Below are 17582 nucleotides of genomic sequence, written 5' to 3'. Positions count from 1 at the left end.
CCTGGTCATTTAGACACATTGCCCTGGTCATTTAGTCACATTCCCCTGGTCATTTAGTCACATTACCCTGGTCATTGAGTCACATTGCACTGGTGGTCATTCAGTCAATTTGCCCTGGTCATTTAGTCGCCTGGTGAGTTGTGACCTATAAAGAATAGGGTCACATTATGAATTTAGTTTCCCAAAAAAGCATAGACTCGGGGTGATTTGATATAGGTCTTTAAGATAGAAGGAAATGACAAAATTAAAATTGACGAAATTTTCAAACTGAATGTGAATCAGACAAGAATGGTCTCAAACTGTCACTAAGTAGATTTAATATGAAAGTGGGTATAAACATCTTCGCCAACCGTGTAGTAAATGAATGGAATAAACTTCCTGCAGAGGCAGTGCAATTTAGAACTGTTCGATATTTTAAGATTCATTTAGATAAACACCTAACCAAAATGCTATAATTCCTGCCATTTATTTTATTTTGTTAATCTATTTATTATTATTTATCTTTATCTTTTATTATTTATTTATTAAAAATTATTATAATTTATCTGTTCATTTGTTATTATTTATTATTTATATGTTTGTTTATTATTTATCATTATCTATTAATTTATTTTATTTATTCATTGTGTCTATTTATTCTATTTATCTTATTTACTTGTTTATTCGTGTATTTATTCATCCATCCATTTATTCATCCATTTATTCATTTATTTATTTATTTATTCTTTTTTTCGCATCCGACCTAGTTATAAACCAAAAGGTCTCATATCGGCATACTCTTCCTTTTGAATCTTTTGTAAACTGCTCTAGTCCCCCAAAAGTGAATTAGAGTATATAGCATTTCAAAGTTAATGTACGAAAAAGTAAACTCTGAAATTTTGTCAATATCAACGTTATCATTTCTATTCTGGCACTTTTCACGGACGAAATTTGAATCAATATATATATATATATATATATATATATATATATATATAATATATATATATATATATATATATATATATGCTTATACATATCCATATATAAACTTTTTATCCCACAGTCGGAAAAAGAAGACACTAATGTCGAACGTTCTGTATATTTCGATCACTAACTGTGACCCTCTTCAGCAGAATGAATACATAGTGGAAGGCATAAGCTTATATACAAAAAATGTGAGGTGGAAAAGGGACAAGCTCAGGTTACGTGACCGATGCTCCGCAGGTCGCATGGGGTTTTGTGACCTTGGAGTAAATGAGATAGCACTTGGTTGACTGCTGAGGTAGTAATGCAGTCAGGTGACCAGTGACCATTTGATATGTTGAAATTAGGGAAATATTTTATCAGAGAAGACTCAATTATTTTCCTTTTGAAGCTACATGTTGATTTATAAATTATTTCAGCATCATCCGAATGCATGCGGTGATCTTTATTGGCAATGTGCTGAAATACCAAGAGAAGACGGGGAGAAATCCCTTCGGGCTGCGTCAAAATATAATTCACACATACTCCCTCACCCCCACCCCATCTCCCACCTACTCCCTTCCATGCATCACAGCATCATAAATGCACAACCATTCTCCACTCACCCCTATCTTCTGTCTTCTCCCGTCCTTCCTCAACATACATTCCCCTCTTTCCTAATGTTCCTTTTACCCCAAACATCCATCTCATCCTTTGTCGCCCCCTCATGTTCACTCCTTCCACATCTGCCTTCCACACCTCTTTTACTGTTTTTTTTTCACTCATTCTTTCCATGTGTCCAAACTATCCCAATACTCTTTCATCAACCCCATCTCCCAACTCCCTTTCCGCCCCCGTTTCTCACCCTATTCAGCCTATCATACTTCTCAGGCATTTCATCTCAAACACATTCAAATTCCTCCTCTCTTCCTCTTTTATGTTCCATGTCCTCATACAGTGCTGTGAGCACAATCACTCCTTCATACAATCTCCTCTTAACATCCATTCCCAAATGTCTATTTTTCATTACACTTTTTAATCCTACTTGCTTCTCTCAATCTACATTCTTCCTCCACCTCCACTTCTGTATTTCCCGTCACATTCGCACCCAAGTATCTAAAGCTATTCACTTCCTCCAGTCTCTCTTCCTTAATACTCACTTCCAAATTGCTCCCACATTCTCCCCTTGTACATCTCATCGTCTTACTTTTACCTACATTTATCTTCAATTTTTTTCTTTCGCATGTCTTTCCAAACTCTATCACAAACTTCCTTAATCTCTCCTCTGATCCTGCCACAACCGCAGTGTCGTCAGCAAACAACAACTGGCTTATCTCCCACTTTTCTCCATTTTCTTTGATCATCTCCAATCCCCGGCGTACTACCCTTGCGTTTACCTCTCGCACCACCCCATCCATGTATAAATTGAACAGCCAAGGCGAATTAACACATCACTAGCAAAGTCCCACCTTTATCTCAAACCACTCACTCTCTCCATTTCTAATTGTAACACAGGCTCTACTACTCTCGTAAAAAATATTGACTGCTCTTAACAGCTTTCCTCCTATCCCATATATATGTATTACCTCCCTCAGTGCCTTCCTGTTTACCCTGTCTTAAGCGTTTTCCAAATCCATAAAGGCCCCAAAACATCCTTACCTTTTCCTAAAGCTTTCTCACATATCTGGCTTACAACAAAAATCTTATCCATACAACCCCTACCTGTCCCAAACCCACACTGTTCCTCACCAATTACTCCCTCTGTTCCTCTCCTAATCCTCTCAATCAAAACCCTCCCATAAGCCTTCCCAACTACACTCAACAAACTGATCCCTTTGAAATGACTACACTCATACTTAGCCCCTTTCCCTTTGTAAAGTGGAACTATACAGGCATTCCTCCAGTCCTTCGGCACTCTACCCTCTTTCAAGCAAACATTAAATAACCTTACCAGCCAGTTCACCATCACGCAGAAGAGTCAATACGGAACGAGAACAAGAAGATGAGGAGCCTACGCCAGGAGCCGCAGAGTAGCTGCGGCCGAAGCCGTCACTTTTGCTCTATGCGCTTGGACTGCTGGGGCAAATACAGTCCTGCTGGGAATCGGAAAGAAATGCGGGATTCGAGCCCTCATTCAAGCGAATGCGCGACCAGCACGCGGGATCTAATTATAGGGCTCAACAAAAATGAAACTACATTCTAAGGATGGTACCAAACATCACATCATTACTGCGATCAGAGAATCTCCAATTCCAGCCACCACCAACGGGCAGCTTCCAAACGATCAAGAAAGGTAATGACTTGAAGTTTCACCAAGAATGGGAATGGAGTGGGGGTGGGGAGTGGTGCCTGGGGTTATCAAACTCGCTGTGCCAGTACAAAACCCCAAAGCTCACTGGCACTCATTTCATCTGATAAACAACGTCGTGTTTCAAGATCAAGAGAGTGAAATAAAAAAAGACGAAATTAGAGAAATTGGGAGTAATATATGAACGAACAGGGAGACGAGGCACAAGACCTTCGGGCATTGAAGTTATATTAGTAAGGCCATGCTAATATATATATATATATATATATATATATATATATATATATATATATATACTGTATATATACAACACTGAATGGGTCCCAGTGATTAGAGATACATTTTCATCAACCACAATGCACTTTAATTCTAAGCCATATAGGTGCATGCAGAAATTGTAACGTAGTACGCCCGAGGACTCGAACCTTTGCGGCGAGAACGTTACCAGTGCCAAGTGACTTAGACCAATACATAGGTTCGAGTACTCGGGCGTACCATGTTACAATTTCTGCATGCGCCTATATGGCTTAGAATTAAAGTGCATTGTGGTTGATAATATATATATATATATATATATATATATATATATGTATATATACATGTACAACACTGAATGGGTCCCAGTGACTAGAGATACATTTTTATCAACCACAATGCACTTTAATTCTAAGCCATCAACATCGGCAGAACCGTGGAGGCACATGCAGAAATTGAAACGTGGTATGCCCGAGGACTCGAACCAACGCGGCGAGCACGTGACCAGTGTCGTATTGACTTAGACCAATACATCATCTCTCTTGATGGTGTATTTAAGTCAATGCGGCACCGTTTCAATTTCTGCATGTGCCTCCACGGTTCTTCCATCTCATCGTCTTACTTTTACCTACATTTATAATCAATTTTTTTCTTTCGCATGTCTTTCCAAACTCTATCACAAACTTCCTTAATCTCTCCTCTGATCCTGCCACAACCGCAGTGTCGTCAGCAAACAACAACTGGCTTATCTCCCACTTTTCTCCATTTTCTTTAATCATCTCCAATCCCCGGCGTACTACCCTTGCGTTTACCTCTCGCACCACCCCATCCATGTATAAATTGAACAGCCAAGGCGAATTAACACATCACTAGCAAAGTCCCACCTTTATCTCAAACCACTCACTCTCTCCATTTCTAATTGTAACACAGGATCTACTACTCTCGTAAAAAATATTGACTGCTCTTAACAGCTTTCCTCCTATCCCATATATATGCATTACCTCCCTCAGTGCCTTCCTGTTTACCCTTTCTTAAGCGTTTTCCAAATCCATAAAGGCCCCAAAACATCCTTACCTTTTCCTAAAGCTTTCTCACATATCTGGCTTACAACAAAAATCTTATCCATACAACCCCTACCTGTCCCAAACCCACACTGTTCCTCACCAATTACTCCCTCTGTTCCTCTCCTAATCCTCTCAATCAAAACCCTCCCATAAGCCTTCCCAACTACACTCAACAAACTGATCCCTTTGAAATGACTACACTCATACTTAGCCCCTTTCCCTTTGTAAAGTGGAACTATACAGGCATTCCTCCAGTCCTTCGGCACTCTACCCTCTTTCAAGCAAACATTAAATAACCTCACCAGCCAGTTCACCATCACGCAGAAGAGTCAATACGGAACGAGAACAAGAAGATGAGGAGTCTACGCCAGGAGCCGCAGAGTAGCTGCGGCCGAAGCCGTCACTTTTGTCCTATGCGCTTGGACTGCTGGGGCAAATACAGTCCTGCTGGGAATCGTAAAGAAATGCGGGATTCGAGCCCTCATTCAAGCGAATGCGCGACCAGCACGCGGGATCTAATTATAGGGCTCAACAAAAATGAAACTACATTCTAAGGATGGTACCAAACATCACATCATTACTGCGATCAGAGAATCTCCAATTCCAGCCACCACCAACGGGCAGCTTCCAAACGATCAAGAAAGGTAATGACTTGAAGTTTCACCAAGAATGGGAATGGAGTGGGGGTGGGGAGTGGTGCCTGGGGTTATCAAACTCGCTGTGCCAGTACAAAACCCCAAAGCTCACTGGCACTCATTTCATCTGATAAACAACGTCGTGTTTCAAGATCAAGAGAGTGAAATAAAAAAAGACGAAATTAGAGAAATTGGGAGTAATATATGAACGAACAGGGAGACGAGGCACAAGCCCTTCGGGCATTGAAGTTATATTAGTAAGGCCATGCTAATATATATATATATATATATATATATATATATATACTGTATATATACAACACTGAATGGGTCCCAGTGATTAGAGATACATTTTCATCAACCACAATGCACTTTAATTCTAAGCCATATATGTGCATGCAGAAATTGTAACGTGGTACGCCCGAGGACTCGAACCTTTGCGGCGAGAACGTTACCAGTGCCAAGTGACTTAGACCAATACATAGGTTCGAGTACTCGGGCGTACCATGTTACAACTTCTGCATGCGCCCATTTGGCTTAGAATTAAAGTTCATTGTAGTTAATGATATATATATATATATACATATATATATATATATATATATATATACATATATGTATATATACATGTACAACACTGAATGGGTCCCAGTGACTAGAGATACATTTTTATCAACCACAATGCACTTTAATTCTAAGCCATCAACATCGGAAGAACCGTGGAGGCACATGCAGAAATTGAAACGTGGTATGCCCGAGGACTCGAACTAACGTCTGCGAGCACGTGACCAGTGTCGTATTGACTTAGACCAATACATCATCTCTCTTGATGGTGTATTTGTTTAAGTCAATGCGGCACCGTTTCAATTTCTGCATGTGCCTCCACGGTTCTTCCTATGTTGATGGGTTAGAATTAAAGTGCATTGTGGTTTATATATATATATATATATATGTGTGTATATATATATGTATATATATATATATATGTATATATATATATATATGTATATATATATATGTATATATATATATATATATGTATATATATATATATATATATATATATATATATATTAAGATTTTTAAATGTGGCGGAATTGCTGTTATGAAGCTGAACAAACAGACATAAATCACAGTTGTATTTGTTGTATTACCAATTAAAGGACATAAGAATAGGGGAGACTGTAAGCGACCACAAGGCCTACACCAGGCAGTTCGATGTCCCTTACCCCCTTTCATCCCTACTTCCAAAACACGTGTAGTTTAGTACTGTCATGTCGTCAGATGCGCAAATTGAGACGCAGTCGAGACAGGTGACGCAGCACAGAGCAAAGGCAGACGTCATGTTGCTGAATTGAATTAGAGTTTGAACATCTTTCTCACTTGAAACGCTTCTAGATGTACTACCACAGAAGTTCAAACTGCATTTCGATTTAGCAACAGGAAGTCTACCTTTGTTCCCCTGTGCTGCGTCGCCTATGTCGTCTGCGTCTCAGTTTGCGCTTAGGCTTAGATCAGCTCCTGGATGGTCTGGAGACCACAACAACATCACCACCACCACCAACACCGCCAACAACACCACCAACGTGACCAGCTCCCGGATGGAACACTACCATCACCAACACCGCCGCTAACCCCACCACCAACATGACCGAAGCGCGTGTACAGAATGCGGATTAGGGGTTGTTCACTCCAGTAACATTCACCTCAGATGGGATGGGTCTAAAAGGCAAAGGCATTCTCCGCTCGGCTTGCAAAAGTGATGACGGGAAAACAACAACAACCAAAGAGAAGGATTGTGACATGACTCAAACGTAGCAGATCCTCGCCCCCACTAAAGGCGCTATCACACTGGGTTATTGTTTCTCCGACTGTTCGAGCAGATTTCCAGCCCAAAGCTTTCGGGAAGGAATATGCTGGAGGAAAATTATTCCCCTCCAGCATTTAAAATTGAATTCTATGTATTTTTTTTTTTTTTTTGGGGGGGGCAAAATAGTTTGCCATAGTGATTTTACGGCCGATAAGAAAAAATGGAAGTTGGTGATACCGCCAATTAATCGGAGATTGGAGGGAAAATAACCCAGTGTGATAACTCTCTTCACAGGGGCTGTAGTAGGATTTAGAACAATCTAAAAATGTATTACAGAGAAGTTGAAAAAAAACATAAATGGGTTATGGATCGCAGTCACTGGCTGGAGCTGTGAAATACAGATCCCACTTGCTTTCATCACGCAGTTCCATAAGGATGTAGGTCGTTAATTTGGCAGTATGTAGGTCGTTAATTTGGCAGTAGGGCAAAGAGAAAAATAAAATGAAAGAGTAGACACTAACAGCAACATCAGATGCAACAGCAGCAGGAAGAGGGAGAGTAGGACGAGTAGAATAAATAGGAGGAAGAGGAAGAAGAGGAGGAGGTAGAGAAGAAAGATGAAAAAGAAGAGGAAGAAGAGGCCGAGGAGTAAAAGAAGGAAGAGGAGGTAGAGGAGAAAGAGAAGGAGGAGAAGGTACTGGAGGAAGAGGAAGTAGAGGAGAAAGAGAGGGAAGAGGAGGAAGAAGGCGAAGAGGAAGTAGAGGAGGAAGAGAAGGTAAAGGAGTAAGAGGAGGAAGGAGAGGAGGATGAGGAGTTGGAGTAGGAATAAGAGCAGAAGTAGTGGATTAAGAGAAGTAAATGTTGGGAGAGAAGGAAGAGGGGTGTGGGGAAGGGGAGGAGGAGGAGGAGGAGAATGAGGATGGGGAACAGGAGGTGGAGGGAAAGGACGGAAGGGAGGAGGACAATGCAAACGAGGAAAGTCTGGCGTAATTTTTTTTAACAAAACGAAGGAAGTAATAAAAAGAATGCCGTAATGCGCGTGCGTGATCTGTTGGGATGAAGCACTGATGCATTGCCCCTTTCTACCTGATCCCTACCAAGGTTAACGTCCTTGCCCTGTGATCATGATTAGCACAGCCAAGTGTTCGAGTCCCTATGGCGTAGCTTCTAAATCCATTTGTCATAAATTGTCATTTCATCTCAAACACATTCAAACTCCTCCTTTCTTATGTTCCATGATTCTGACCCATAGTGCTGCCGGCACAATCACTTAATACAATCTCCTCTTAGCATCCATTCCCAAATGTCTATTTCTCATTACACTTTTTAAACCCCCAAGGCATTTACTTGTTTCTATCAATCTACATTCTACCACCACTCCCTTTCCCACCACATTTGCGTCCAAGTATTTAAAGCTGTCCACTTCCTCCAGTTTCTCTCCCTTGATACTCACTTCCAATTTGCTGCCATCCTCTTTCCTTGTACATCCCATTACCTTACTTTTACATACATTTATCTTCAATTTCCTTCTTTCACACATCTCCCCAAACTCTGTCACTAACCTCCTTAATCCATTCTCTGATCCTGCTACAAGAGTAGTGTCGTCAGCAAACAACAACTGGCTTATCTCTCATTTTTTTTTCCATTTATTTTAACCATTTCAATCCCCGGCGCATTACCCTTGCGACCTCTTGCACCAAAATATCCTTAATAAGATGATTCATACTTACATCCCGTTTAAGGACCGACGCCCCCCACCCCCAAATCAGGCTCGCCCAAAATGGCTTGACAGAAAAACTGAAAAAGTATTGCTAAAAAAGAGACAGGCTTATAAGAAATACAAGTGCTCGGGCGCACCTAATGACTATCAAAGTTATGTAATAATACAGATTTATAAAAGACGATAAAAAACGAAAACGACAATACGAAATGAATGTCGCTGATAAATCCAAAGCGAATCCCAAAGAAATCTATAGTTACATTAGAGATAAAAAGGTTATTAGGCATCACATTGGCCCACTATTATCTGCTGACGGTCAACTTGAGTATTCAAACGAAGGAATGTGTGATATTTTAAACAACTATTTTAGCTCAGTATTCGTGAACGAAACACCTCAAAATGAACTCCATACTGAAACCTGTGAAAAGTATAAGGTGAACTAACTGTTAGAGAAAAACGAAGTTAATAAAACACCGGGGCCTGACGGTTGGCATCAAAGAATCTTAAAGGAAATGAAAAATGAGATTGTTGTTCCATTAGAAATTATTGAAAAAAAATCCATCATATCCGGAGATGTCCGAAGAGAATGTAAGCTAGCTAACGTTACTCCAGTTTTCAAAAAAGGTGACAAAAACTACAGACCTATAAGCTTGACTTCAATCATAGGAAAAATCATGGAAACTATAATCAGAGGTGCTATCGAATATAATTTAGAAAGTAACTGTTTGATAATAGATAGCCAGCATAGATTCAGACGGAAACGTTCTTGCGTGACTAACTTACTCGATTTCTACAACACAGCCATCTCGAATTATGACAAATATATATATATATACATATATATATATATACATATATATATATATATACATACATATATATTTGATATAACTAGACTTTGCAAAAGCTTTTGATACCGTCCCCCACGAAAGGCTACTTACTAAATTAGCTTCACATGGAGTAAGTTGTAAGAGGCCGGTAGATAAAGGTAGACATTTAAGGTAGATCGGAGGTAGAAGGACTGGAAGGAAATTTTATCGTCATTTTTATTCAAGTGTTTTGATTCAGTGGCGACCGCGCCGACTGCGAAGTGCTGAGTCGGGGAGTTGTGTAGTCGCCGTCCTGTCTATGTAAACAAACGACCGACGAGGTTGTTGTATGTTGATACTGATTGTAATAATGCTGATGTAAGCGTACAAGCCATCTCCATTTCGACATGATGCTTATGTAGCAATGTTACTAGAAGGGCTGTAACAGCTTCTCGGATTGGAGAAAAATGTGTACGAGAAATATTATTGGACAAAAGGGAAAAAGGCACGCCCTTAAGGTGTGGCACTTGTTTGAGAAGTAAAAGACTATTGGATGGAAAAAAAAAAGTGACGTCAGAACGAAGGTGGCTAGACGCGACTTTGAGAATTCCTCTGGGGATTTCTCGGGTGTATTGATTTAGACCAACACGTTCACTGAAAAATTTAACTTCATTTTATTCACCCTCAATCGGAACTTAGGCAGGGGGCCTACTTACCTGAACTTGAGTGAACCTATTGAATTAATAAGAAAACTCTAAAAAAGTACTGAGAAGAACAAAGACAGCAAAGAGGGGAGAAACCCAGTGGTGATAACAAAAGGGGGTGGAACAAAGTGGTAGCCTATTAAGTTGGACTAGAAATTGGTTGAATGATCGAAAACAGAGTTGTTTTAAATGGCAAAACTTCTAGATGGAAAAATGTAACGAGTCGAGTTCCTTAGGGTTCCCTTCTTGGGTCACTTCTATTCGTAGTATATATAAATGATATAGACCACAAACTAAACTCTATTGTCTCCAAATTTGCTAACAATACAAAATTGCGCGGAATGGCAAATAATCACTTAAATCAATTAGATAAAGAAGATTTAGATAAATTACAGCAATGGTCTAAAAAGCGGCTAATGAAATTTAAAACAAGTAAATGTAAGGTTATGCACATAGGTAAAAATAACAGTAAATACGATTACAAGTTATTTGGAAATTCGTTAACAAAAGTGGATAGTGAGAAGGATCTCGGCGTAATTATCAGTAACGATCTCAAATCATCTAAGCAGTGTATTTCAGCCTTTGAGATAGCTAATAAGATTCTAGGACTGATTGTGCTATATTTTGACTTCAAAAGACCATCTTTCATTAACAAGCTATATGAATTGTTAGTTCGTCCACATTTTGAATATGCTGTTTCCGTATGGTCACCGAATCTCATTAAAGACATTGACTGATTGGAAAAAGTACAACGGCGAACCACAAAACTGATTCCAAATATCAAAAATGAATCATACTAAAATCGACTAAACCATATGAATCTGTTTTCCCTAAAAAGGCGTAGACTCAGAGGTGACTTGATACAGGTTTTTAAGATTCTAAAGGGGATTGACAATATCAAAAGTGACAAAAATTTTACACTGAATGAGAATCCGACAAGAAATAATGGTCTCAAACCGCCAGGAAATAAATTTAATTTGGAAGTGGGTAGGAACAACTTCGCCAACCGTGTAGTTAATGAATGGAATAAACTTCCTGCAGAGGCAGTGCAATGTAGTTCAGTTCGAAGCTTTAAGATTCGTTTGGATAAACATCTAAGCAAGATGCTGTAATATCTGTCATTTATTTTATATTGTTTGTTTATTTGTTTTGTTATTATTTGTCTGTTTGTTTATCATTTGCTTGATTTTCATTTATTGTTATTTATCTGTCAATTTGTTGTTATTTACCATTTACCTGTTTGTTTACTATTTAACTATACCTATACATTTATTCATTTTATTTATTGTTATCTATATTATTATAAAAAAAATTATCTATTTTTTTGTTTATCTTTTATTTGTTTATCATTATTATATATATATTTTGCTCCGCCTTTGTAATCCTTTGTATTGAACGGATCCCGGAAAAAACCGGCGGGAAAAAGTTCCACGGATAAAAGCCCCACCTAGGAAAATCCCTGGCTGAAAAAGCCCTCCGGTAAAAAGCCCCGACGGAAAAATATATATATATAGAAAAGACGCAGTTTACAGAAAATCTCCAAGAATATGAGACCACTTTTTGATAAAAATATGTTTATTGAGTAAGAGTTTACATAATACAAAACATTATGTTATAGAATAGTACATGTAGTCCTTATTTAGTTCAAAGGTTGAAATGAGTGAGTTGGTTTCGAAGAGAAGTTTTAAATTTTAGAATAACTTCACAACCTTTGAAAGCAACTCATATCACGTGCGTTGCATTCATAGGGTAGGCCCAATTATCCCTCAAGGGTCCGGTGAGTTGGTTTCACATGAGTGAGGTGGAGATTGAATGATATATGAGTTTACATAATACAAAAATTATGTCATAAAATAGCACATTTAGCTAACCCTTTTTAGTTCAAAGGTGAGTGAGTGAGTTGGTTTCAAAGATAAGTCTCACGGTAAGTCCTTTCTATCTAAGATATCTTCACGCCTTTTGAAAGCAACTCATATCGAGTGAGTTGCCTTCAAAGGGTAAGTCCAATTATACCATGTAACACAAAATTTTTCCATGAGTTAAAACTAATATTTTCAAATTCCCTATGGCACAAGTAAGTAAAAATGAGCAGTCGCCAAGTTCAGACTTTGGTTCTGAGTTCATGAGATCGATTTATTAATTTTTTGCCACTTTTGCTTATTCATTTAAGGGTTTTTTCACAGTGTCTGCTTTGAAATCAAATGATTCCTGTTAAATATAATTTTAATTGATGTTAACACAATTAATATGATAAATCAATTATAAAAAAGGAAGTTCTCCAGGCCCCGTCTTTAGAAATGAAAATAAAAAGGAAACGAGTAGGGTATAATTATGTATTATAATATGTTAATACACAGACAGCGATACAGTGCAGTGATGCAGAGCATTGATGAAGAGTATTGCTCCGGAGAATTGATACAGAATTGATACAAAAATTTTAGCGTTATAGTTTAATCAAAAAGAAGTTTGTCTACGAGATTGGCGATTGTATTTCAGTTCACTTCCGCGCAAAAGGTTTCAGATATAGTCCCCTTGTTCTTCTGAGTAGTCACCCATGTTTTCTTTGAACTCATCAAGGTGGACGTGTAGTACGTGCAGTTTCAGCGACATCCGGAAACCCATGCTCCGGTATGTGTCCACAAGTTCGTCAACGATTTCCCTGTAGTTTTCTGCCTTGTGGTTTCCGAGGAAACCTTTGACTACAGAAACGACACTTGTCCAGGCGGGCCGCCTGGACAAGTGTCGTTTCTGAACATCATACAGCTTCTCAGGAAAGCTGTCGGAGTCAATAAGTCGCTTCACCTGTGGGCCCACAAATACGCCTGCCTTGACCTTCGCCTCTGACAACTTCGGGAACAGCTTCTGGATGTGCTTCAAGGCCTCACCCTCTGGATCCAGTTATTTAACAAACTACTTAATGAGGCCCAATTTGATGTGTAGGGGTGGTATCAGTATTTTCATTGGCTCCAGCGGTTTTTGTTTCACGTTATGGGCCCCAACCTGAGGGGCCACTTCCTCTTCTCATAGTGAAGGGCTGTATTTCGGCTATCCCAGAGGCACATATAGCAAGGGAACTTGGTGAAGCCTCCCTGAAGCCCCATCAAGAAGGCCACCATCTTGAAATCACTAATAACCTCCCAGCTGAATTGTTTGTACTTCAGTGCACTCAGCAAGATTTTGACATTCTTTCATGTGCACTGAATGAGCCAGAGGAATCGAGGGCCACTGATTTGTGTTGTGCAGTAAAACAGCCGTCAGGCTTTTAGATGAACTATCGATGAAGAGCCGCCAGTCAGAAGTGTTGCAGGGAATGCCCACAGCGTCGAAGAGTCCTCTGATGTCATGGCAGTAGCACAACCTGTCTCTAAGAATGAAGAACACTGAAAAGCTGCGATGCCTCTTCCTCTGGGAAGTAATTTGAACGCTGTCGTCCAGTAAGTCCCACTGCTTCAGTCTGGAAATGAGCAGCTCGGCGCTGGACTTTCTCAAGGTCATTTCTCTTATGAGGTCATTGATGTCCTCTTGTTTGGGGTAGTAGGGGCACCTTTCAACAGCCAACCGGCGTCGACGGCGCACAGCAGATGATGCACCTTGCTCTTCCTCAGAATCATCATATCTTGCTTCTTCTGTTGGACAAGATTGATATTTCACTAGAGACTGTGACACAGGTAGGTCCATTGTGTTATGGGGAACAAGTGCAATAGATGACGGAATGTCAGGGTACTCAATGGGAGACGCATTCTTCCCCTTTCTTCGTTTTGTTGGGTCCACCATACAGAAATAACAGTCCGTGAGATGATCTGAAGGCTCACGCCAGACACGGGGGATAGCGAAACGCATTGCCCTCTTCTCTCCTCTAAACCAACCTTCAAGAGTGCGGCGGCAGTAGTCACAGATGACATGTGGTGCCCAGCGTTTGTCTTGGTCACCGACTGGTATTCCGAAGTAGGCATGATAGGCTTCCTTTGCATGGGTGCAACTGTCTAGGTAGTGTTTTTTTTTTTTTTTCCTCTTCCCGAAGAATTCTCCGCGCACGTACCAGAAGGAATCCGTTGGGTATTTGCAACCACGAGCCGCCATAACATTAACTTCGTTACACGTCTGAAAAAGTAAATAGATTAATTTAACCCTAAATGAACATAATTCTTTTTATAATCTAAACCACTCTAACAACATATATTGAGAAGTAAAAAAAATATTCAACTTACCTTTAATCAAAGAAAGTGATAAACAAAACGAACTGCGTGACCATACATTTCCACATCTACTGACGCACTGACATATTTTTCACATATGAAGTTCTGTTTTTCTGCAGTAGGACTTGCCAATTCGTGATATAAACTCCTTCAAACGTTACAGATTTGACAATATTGTCATTCAAGCACTTGTTTCGGTAAATATATAGTAAAATTTGAAGAGTTTACAAATCTGTCTCAGATATCTATACGGGGTTAAACATCATATCATTTCAACAAAATAGATGTACTGACAATAAACCCAAAGTTTAAAATCACAGACATTTATTCTCCAACGATTTGAAACATGCTGAATCAGAAAATAATGGTTTGTTGCCAGAAACAAGGATCTTTTCCTTACACGGTGTTATCTTTCAAAGGGTCCGGTGAGTTGGTTTCACATTCATTGAGGTGGTGTTTAATTGGATTAAAGGTTTGAAATAGGCTTCCCTAATAGTGTTGGTATATAAGTCCCAATTTCATCACAGTAATATATATATATATATATATATATATATATATATATATATATATATATATATATATATATATATATATATATATATATCAACATGAAAATTATCCAACACAACAAAGGTGGACAGAAACATTGTTACGATGGTTACATGTATACGAAAAAGAATATATACAAGACGTATATACGATGGGAGGGGTCTAGGAGAAAAGCTTTGGAATGCGGTGCAACACTGCACACGGAGTTGGATATATCGAGTGTAATTAAAGCTACAGAACATAGCCATGACTCCAGTAGTTCTAAAGTAAATGCCACGAAGGCCAGACTTCAGATGAATGAACATGCTTCTGCCACCAGAGGAAAGCCAAGTCAGATTATTGCTGACACCGTTGTTGATCTTTCCGTCGATGCGCGTGCTGAGATTGGAAACTCAGAGTCTATCAAACGCACGATTCGCAATCATTAGCACCATACTCTTCCCAAAGATCCCGCTTGTCTCCAAGATTTAAAACTGGACAATTCATGGACTATGTTTGACGGCCAGGAGTTCATGTTTTATGATAGTGGCGCTGATGCCAGTAGACGGATTATTGCCTTTGCAACTGAAGAAGGATTGCGTTATCTTGCTCGTTCCACTCAATGGTTTATGGACGGTACATTCAGTTCAGCTCCAAAACTCTTTAATCAGCTTTACATAATTCGTTGCCCTTTGGGCGAGTCGGCTATCACATGTGTTTATGCGTTTCTCTCTGGCAAATCACAGAACATATATGAAGAACTTTTCCGAGCCATTGTCGAACAGTGTGCCACATTAGGATTCAACCTTGATCCTACGACAATTACAACAGACTTCGAACTCGCTACTGTGAATGCTATTCGGACTGTTTTCGGGGAACATGTTCAGTGCCACGGTTGTTTCTTCCATTTAACACAGAGTACCTGGAGGAAGATCCAGGAATTGGGCCTTGTGACGTTGTACAAGACAGATGCTGAAATTAGACTATTTTGTTCGATGCTGGATGCCTTGGCTTTTCTACCATGTGACAGAGTTTCGGATGGGATGGCATTCCTAAGAACTATTGTTCCCGAGCAACTGCATTTTCTGGTGAATTATTTCGACGTGTCTGGACGATATCGCAGTATCCAGATGTCTGCAGCCCGTCCAGGTGATGTGCTACCACCACTTCACCATATAACCTTGTCTGGTGAGTATCGTACGAACAATTATTGTGAGGCGTGGAATCATGCCTTCAAACAGATGATAGGACACGACCATCCTTCTGCGTGGATCGCGATCGAGCCACGACACTCTTAGAGAATGCCCGAGGCCAACCATCACAAAAGCGTCAAAGACACCAAACAAAGGATTTACAGTAAACGCTCTTCAATCTTTGCAAAAGATCAATTAGGTATGGACAGGAAAATTTGGCCGTGTTTCTTCATGCTAAAAATAGTTGAATCAGCTTTAATTGAGGAATGGCCCAACATTAACATTTCTAAAAGGCAGTTGACTCCTGACATTATTTCCCGAGAGGAGGTTAATAGGCTTGTCCGAAGCTTACAACCCCCTCCAACTTTCCTTCCCCCTCTTACCCCGCGTCTGAGTAATGCCATCAGTCCACATTCCCTCTCTTTTCTTTGTATCTGTAGCTTATAAGTCCCAATTGTCCACAGCAAGACGGCCATCGACCTCTCTTTCGTCTCTTCAAACCTGGCGGGGGCAACGGACTGGCTTACCCTCAACGATCCCATGTCCTCAGACCACCTCCCCATATCTATCACCATTCATCTCTCCCCTACACTCCATCTCCCACCAGCGCAGGAAAAGTTAAACCTTTCCAGAGCAGACTGGAAAGCGTTCCAAGCCTTCCTGGTAAATTTTCAATGTCATCATGACCCCAACTCCACAATAGAGGACCTAAACGCCAGATTCACTGACACCGTGCTCGCAGCGGCGAGCCACGCCATCCCCCAAGTAAGAACCGGAAATGGGAGACGGGGTCATCCATGGTGTTTATTCCATTCATTAACTACACGGTTGGCGAAGTTGTTTCTACCTACTTCCAAATTGAATCTATTTCCGCACAGATTGAGACCATTGTGTCTTGTCTGATTCTCATTCAATGTGAAAATTTTGTCACTTTTGATGTTGTCAATTCCCTTTAGGATTTTAAATACCTAAATCAAGTCACCTCTGAGTCTACGCTTTTTGGGGGAAAACAGATTCATATGGTTTAGTCGATTTTCGTATGATTCATTTTTGATATTTGGAATCAGTTTTGTGGCTAGCCGTTGTACTTTTTCCAGTCTGTCAATATATTTAATGAGATTCGGTGACCATACGGAAACAGCATATTCCAAATGTGGACGAACTAACGATTTATATAGTTTGTTAATGAGTGATGGACTTTTGAAATCAAAAGATCGCACAATCAGTCCTAGAATCTTATTTACTTTCACAGAGGCTGAAATACACTACTTGGATGATTTGAGATCGTTACTGATAATTACGCCGAGATCTTTTTCACTATCCACTTTTGTTAACGAATTTCCAAATAACTTGTAATTGTACCTACTGTTATTTTCACTTATGTGCATTACCTTGCATTTACTTGTGTTAAA

General features: G+C 39.7%; 1 protein-coding gene across 1 annotated transcript; it reads left to right on the top strand.

Annotated features, from left to right (window-relative positions):
• The first annotated feature begins 15489 nt into the window (after positions 1-15489).
• LOC143028054 (uncharacterized) lies at positions 15490-16275 on the top strand. The gene has a single exon (XM_076189695.1). It carries the CDS (start codon positions 15490-15492, stop codon positions 16273-16275), a length of 786 nt encoding a protein of 261 aa, XP_076045810.1.
• The last annotated feature ends 1307 nt before the right edge of the window (positions 16276-17582 follow it).

Source organism: Oratosquilla oratoria, chromosome 9, assembly GCF_046742065.1.
Source record: "Oratosquilla oratoria isolate Oo_2021 chromosome 9, ASM4674206v1, whole genome shotgun sequence".
Classification (NCBI taxonomy): domain Eukaryota; kingdom Metazoa; phylum Arthropoda; class Malacostraca; order Stomatopoda; family Squillidae; genus Oratosquilla; species Oratosquilla oratoria.
The sequence above is the reverse complement of the archived record's forward strand: the minus strand, read 5'-3'. Positions and strand labels throughout refer to the sequence as shown.